This window comes from Erithacus rubecula, assembly GCF_903797595.1.
Source record: "Erithacus rubecula genome assembly, chromosome: 3".
Lineage (NCBI taxonomy): Eukaryota > Metazoa > Chordata > Aves > Passeriformes > Muscicapidae > Erithacus > Erithacus rubecula.
The window spans coordinates 13571071-13578062 of record NC_136689.1 but is presented as its reverse complement, the minus strand read 5'-3'; the positions used below and the strand labels follow the sequence as shown (position 1 = coordinate 13578062).

The 6992-nt window shown below is 38.3% G+C and overlaps 1 protein-coding gene across 4 annotated transcripts in view; it reads right to left on the bottom strand.

Moving 5' to 3' along the window:
• Window positions 1–1044: 1044 nt before the first annotated feature.
• The window catches only part of NRP1 (neuropilin 1), a 114201-nt gene continuing 108253 nt past the window's right edge, over window positions 1045–6992 (bottom strand). For all 4 annotated transcript variants that reach the window (XM_079300252.1, XM_079300253.1, XM_079300254.1 and 1 more), the window contains exons 17-18: window positions 6056–6115; window positions 1045–4794 (exon numbers count right to left, since the gene is read on the bottom strand). In XM_079300252.1, the coding sequence (XP_079156378.1) occupies window positions 4505–4794; window positions 6056–6115 (350 nt within the window). In that variant the 3' untranslated portion in view covers window positions 1045–4504. The remainder of the gene's footprint in view (window positions 4795–6055; window positions 6116–6992) is intronic.

Below are 6992 nucleotides of genomic sequence, written 5' to 3'. Positions count from 1 at the left end.
GCAGAGTGCAATGAAGTACATCTCTAAGGAATTTGGGTGTAGTGGTTCTATGGACAGCAGCTTTCACAACCATTATTTTGGGACCAATCCCTACTCTGAGTTGGGATTTTGCTCAGGTGCTTGCTGGAATTCCATCTCATATTTTAAGCAGGTACACACAGCACTGTTCTCTTGAGGAGACAAGATTCAATACATCCTTTTCAAGTGTTAACAGTGATCAAATATATGGTAATAAGTACAGTATTTTTCCCATGAGTAGTAAAGTAGCTGAAGTAAAATGTTTATACTCCAGCTAATGACATACTGACAGTCTGTGCTTTGTTCATGCCTGCAATGTAAAGAAAAGATTTGTCAAACTTTAATGTGCAGAGTGCTGAGCATTAAAAGGAAACAAAACTGGTAAGTACTGCATAAAGCAGGAAATGTTAAATCTGAAGCTTCTGATCTGGCTGCAAGTTTTGCCAAGGTCTCTCTGCACATGACCACGTGTTCCACAGGTGAGTTTGGCACCCAGCTGATGCCAAACCAGTCCCAATAGCCTACCCTGCTGCACTTGCTCCCATCATCAACTGGTGCTCTGCCTTGGGAAATTTGGCCATGCTTGGGTAGGTCCTGATGAACCTCCCTGGAAATTTGCAGGGAGCTCATCAGTGCAAACCTTTCCACAGGAGCAGAGACTTCATGGAGTAACACACCAGAAATGGGCAGTTCTTGGCAGTAAATCTCACCCAGGGGGTTGTAACACCTGCACAGGGGCAGCCCGTGGCAAGGGGCAGTGGTGGCAAATTTGTCCTGTTAAATCCCAGCTGTTTGCTAAAAATCAGGTTATGGGAGTGTATTCCAGCAAGGAAAGAGAACAGGTCAAGCAAAGGTGAATGCCTCTATCCTAAACAATGAACAAACCCACCAAGGTGTCTGTTGGAGCTGCCTGCTAACAGATATAATTGTGATTGAAACACTGGGCTTGTTGCAAGATGCTAAATAAAACCATCCATTTAATAATATCAATCCATTTTAGTATAATAAAATACATCAGCTGTGGGATATTTTATGAAAATGTTTAATTCAACTGTTTCTTTGGAATGTAGTAGTCATAGTTTGGAAATTTAAGTTACAGTTCAGTTCTATGTGTTTTTTTTTTTATGCTACTCAGTGTCTGAGAATACAAATGTCATTTAAAGTTAAGGCTTCGCTGTTCATTTTGAAACAACAATTTACAAGTGTCATATTGTCATAGAAAATAAAAATTTCTGTAAAAAAAATTTGCACAAAGTTTTATGATGGTACAAAACATGAAGCAATAATATACCAGTAAAATGAAATCATTTTACTACAGAAGATTTTTATAGTTTTTCAATAAAGAAAAAAATATGTTATTTTACACTTTAAAAATTATGAAACAATCTAAAACAATATAAACTGAACATTTTGTAACACTGCCTTTACAAATTAATAACTTTATAAACATATAATTCTTTTAAATATATTTATCAGTGCAAGATACTTTTCAATGTAAAGTTGCAGTATCATTTTTCCTTTATTGAAGGGCAACTTTAATTCTATCACCTTCAGAGAAATCAAATCTTCAGTGCTAGATCCTCATTATCATAGTAATGTCTGAAGACCAAAAGGAGATAATTTTTTTTTTATGTTCACTATTCTGAATATGTTGAAAGAAGGAAAAACCCACCAACTACCAGCTTTTCTGTTTGAATAGATCAAGACCAAGAGCTGGTCCAGAAATCAGTGGGAATATTTCAAAAGGTTTTGGGCTTGGGCTCCCCAATGGGATTTTCTCTTCAAGGCAATATAAGCATGTCACTCTTAGTCAAGTTAGTGGTCTAAAAGTTTTTTCAGCTAAGGAGAATAGATCCTTAATTCCTGACTCACACAGTGGTGGTGTGCTGAAAATAGTTTTGAAAAATCCTTTTCTTCTTTGGGTTAATTAACTAGCTGCTGCAATGCCATTATGGTCAAATTACAGTGTTAGAAACCAATGAAAATTCTACCTCTGACAAAGTGAGTCTGTGGCTTGGGACATCTCATGGACTAACTTTTAGGCAAAACTTTCAGGCCTTAGGTGGACTGTCTCACCTTTTGGAGGACCCAAGGCTGAGAGGCTGGGGAGGTAGTTCTTCCATTAATCTCAGGTTTGATGACCTGAAGTGGGTTTTTGGGTTTTCCTGAAAGTCATTGCCTTTAGGACTCCTCTGAAGTAGCAACTGTCCATTTTTTTCTGTTGGGTCTTCCTTTAAAATTTTTTCAACTTCAAACCTCATTTTCACCTACTGCCTCCCTCCCTTTTCTTCAATTTCTGGGTTACTAGTGGATTTTCTACATATTTTTCTATTTTATAGTTCAATCTGGTGAAATGAACACACTTCAAAACATTTGGTGTATAAATAGGGGTGGAATCTGTTGCTCCAACTAATTCAAGGCTGAATTAGCCCTCCTTTAATCCTAACCCTGGACAGGATATTTCATTGCTCTTCTACAAAAGCGATTTTGGAAAAGACAAACTCAGAAAGTCCCAATCACTTCCCTGACTCTACTCTGGAAATTCAATGAGGAAAACCATGAGTTAAGCACTTGGTAGGATGCTCCTTTCCCCACGCTTGCACTGTTTTTCTCTGCTGGTTGGTGGATACCCTGGGGAAGGTGGAAGCTGCCCCCCAGCTATGGCTGAGCTGTGTGCAGGTCACAGCAGAAACCCAGGGGCTCCCCTTGCACCTGCAGGAGGGGAGGGACCCTCTGCTGCCTCACTGCCTTGCATGGACCCCTGGGGGAAACATGCTCTTGTTTCCTTATACCCTGTTGGACCAGCTGCATAGGCTGCTGAATATTATTTGACCAATAGTATTTGCCCTAAAATATTAAAAAAAATTGCCACATCATTGTCAATCACATTTTTCTGACAGCTTAGAGTACTCGGTTCACTGCACTGGTCATTGTCTGCACTTGTGGTCAAACAGAAACCTCCTGGTATGAAATATCAATTGGATATAACATGATGGTAAGAATATACCCTACATACATTGTGGGATTTCATTCTGTCCTTAGTACCCACTGGTAAGCCCAATTAGCATTGATTAGCATGAAAATACATGGTTACTGAGAGAACAGAACTTGAGTTCAGGTAGGGGCAAGAGGAGGAAAGTTTCTCATTTTAAAGGCAATCTTTTCTGTAAGGGAAGCATTTTCCCCAGTGTAATTAACAGACAAGCTGTTCAGGATAAAAGACATGTTCCATGACATCAGGAAAAAAGATACTGTCACTTTATGCTGTTAAGAAGAAACCCAAAGTTCGACTTTGGAGGATAAAGTTAAGAATTTTCCCTTATTTTTTAACACAAACTCTAATAAAACCCTTTGCCATTACCAGCAAGTTAAAGCTGAAGTTTTCTTCCCTTGGCAATGGCAAATGCTTATACAACCTACTCAGAGAGACAAAGAGAGAGAAAGAGAAGAGAAAGGGAGAGAGATTTTACATTTGAAAATACATTCTATATGAAAGAACAATAAAAGGGGATATTGCAGCTTTATACAAAAGGGTCAAGAGACATGAAGTTGAAATACAGAAAGCAGAACAATCAAGCCAGGTTGTCAAATCTGATTAGCCCTTGCCTTGGCTGAGGCTGTTTTTTTACACTAAAATATACTTTTCTTTTAGTCAGTGAGCCATCAGAATATGATTAAAGACAAGGGCATAACTGCAGAGAAGCTGTAGTTAATGTTAACACAATGAGAAGCAGTACAAACAAAAAGGCACTTGAGAGGACATACACTAGCCAGTGCCAAGGACTTTTTTTGTTTCATTTCTAGGCAGTACACTTGGTTACCAGTTGTGTCTGATGATGGCACATACTCTTTTATGGAGTTCACAAGCACAAAATTTAGTACAACACTGAAAAACATCAATAAAATTTGACTGTATTGCTTCGTAAACAGAGCTGACACGCTATATCGGTACTGATGCAGCAGTACTTTCAAAAACATCCTAACCCTTCTTTGCCTATGCACAACACGAGCAATTATACACAAATACAGGTGCAGAAGTCCACTAAATTGCTGTTACTCCAATATTTTCTGGGCACTGAGCTACAGACAGCATGTCCATCCAAAGGACCCCACTGAATACATTTTGTGACAGCATCTTGGATTTTGCACAGTAAAAACAAAATTATCCATTAACAGAAAACAAAAGAGAGGGAGAGAAAGAAAGACAAAATGAACTATAAGTCAATCATACTTGGTCTCAACACCAGCATTCGATTATTTCAAATAAAACCAACAGAAAAAGCAGACTGTACATGATTCAGGTTGTTAACACAGATTGTTGTCCATGTTCATCGGTTACACACTCATTGAAGCTCCTGAGAAAAGCTTGGCTCAGTGTCATCAATGCACTTTTCAGCCTGTACAGTAAAAGATCAACAGTTCCCCAGCACGACCGAGCTATGTCCTTCCACCCCGGCTCTCTGACTCCTCCAGCTGCTTTACGCCTTCATGCTTCCGAGTATGAATTCTGTGTGTTTAGTTTATCTTTTTTCAGTTTTACGCCATCGACCAGTTCAAAGTTATAGTTCTCCAGTGCAGACAAGTTCCTCTCTGACATCCCATTGTGCCAACAGGCACAGTACAGAACAACTCCACAGATGGCTCCTAAAAGCACGCCGAGTGCACTCATGGCTATGATGGTGATGAGGATTGGATCTAGGGTCTTCAGGACATTGCCTGGCTTCCTGGAGATGTTGTCATCATAGTCGTCACCTCTACGGTATGGAGGTGTAAACCCTGAAATTGAATAAAGAATTGCAAAATTTTCAGAACTGATCCCAGTTAGAACTTTGTTTAATGAAGTGGAAATTTTGAGAAGACCATCAATTTTTTTAACGTAAGTTTTTTACATTATTTTAAAACCTAGCTTCTTCAAGGTGGTCATAAATAGCTGAAAAATGTAATGTGGACCAAATACCTATGGATATTTTCCAGACTGTTCTCCAATCTGCTGCCTGCTAGTACAGCTCTGGCTCTCCTTGATTTAAGTAGGAGTTTTGGGGGTGAATAACAAGGCCTTTTGATTATATTTTGCCATGGTGCCGGATTTAGCTCAAAAACGTTAATCAAATCCTACTCAGCTCAGTGTGAGAGGTTAGAGCTTTAGACATTGGTTGGGAATGTCCAGCCATTTTATTTCTACTTCAGTGACTTTAGGATTGGATCTTGAAGTGCAAATAGTGGCAGAACTGACACAGAAGAGCAGTCTGCCCTCTTGTGTAAAATATTCACTGGGTATTATAACGTTTTCCCTCAACTTTTTTAGTTTATGAAAATGATCCAAAAGCAGCTAACCCTGTAATTGTTGCTGGAAAAGCCAAAAAGTCCTTTTGGACAAACTCACACTCTTTCACTGAAATCAATTATAGCAATCCTGTTGACTGTAACAGAAAAAATTAAGCTCATTGCCTGAAAAATGCAAGTATATTTTATTATTGGAACAATATGACAATTATGATCCATTTAATGATCCATTTACAGTTATCATCACTGGAAATGATAATGCTTTGCTAGACTGGTCATAAAATGGCATTTTCAGCCAGGTCTGTGAAACATTTAACCTGAAGAGTTTTCAGCCTAATTACTGAGGCACAGTGCGAGTCATAAATTGTAAGATATAATGATAGTGCTTTCTTCAGCAGTGCACAAGAATTCTAGGTAACAAAATATTGAGGGACTATAATGTGCTTGCATGTGTATGAATATAATGTAGCAAATTAAGCATATGAAATTTGAAATGTTTGAGATAGGTACAAATAATAAAAAGTACATAAGCCCATAGGACATGAAAGAATAAAACTATTGCAACCTTCAAATAAATGTTAGTCTTCTTATCATCTCATCCAGAATAATCAAAACACCTTAATACAATATGCAGTTAGAGAACAAATCTATAAATAAATAGATAATATCTATAAATAAATAAATAGAATGCAAAAATTCGCATTAAAATACACATTAAAATTCATCCCCTTTTAAAAAATAACACAATTTTTACCTGTTTGATTACTTTCTGGGTCTTCTTCTTCATCTATCTCATTTTCGACATCAGTTGATTCTAATGAAGCAAAAGAATTGACATTGATTATTAGGGTTACAAACACTGATTGACTATCATGCAGGCAATAATGGTATAGCAGATTTTCCTGTGTCAGAGCATCATTATGGTGGCTTGACAGAGCTGTTCATTATAATGGGCTCTGAAAATTAATGGAGAAAAAAAGATTTAAAAACTCCTCTCCGCCCAGTCTTGGCACAGTTTTACTTATCAGCAGGGGTTTTCCATGCCTGGGAAAGAGAAATCAGTGTGGTGAATTAGCATCTCATTCACTGTATTTACAATTTTGGAGCCCAATTCCATAACACTTCATCAGCATAGGCATAGTTAATCACAAGAATAGTTTCACTGGCTGCAGTGAGACCACTTGTGTTTGGATTTCAGACTGAGCTTTTGGGTTTATCTCCCTCAGGCAGAAATCTTTGCTCAACATTTGGTTTGAACAACCAAAACAAGGAGGTAGGAAAGAAGCTATTTTCCTTTCTCATGCTGGAGTCAATTAAATACAGTCACTGTGGTCTCAACACCTCTCTTGGCACTGGGGACACTGCAGGAGGACTTTTCTGCCAACTGCCCCTCTGGTGGCATTTGATGAACCCCAGGGGTGGGGTTGTAGATTGTACAGTTTCCTCATCCTGCAGTGAAATTAACACGCAGCTGAGGACTGTCACCTTACCCTCAAAAGGATGTTAGCTACAAAAGGTGAGGAACACCCTCTATTATTGCTCTTGGTTGTATTGTTAACTCACACAGAATAAATTTATCTTCTTAATGCTAAGAGCTCTCATTTCTATTCCATCTTTAATATAAAAATAATTGCTTCATCTCTGCTATGAAGGACAGTGTTCTGTTACTTGTGTTTATCTGGGGCTGCTGC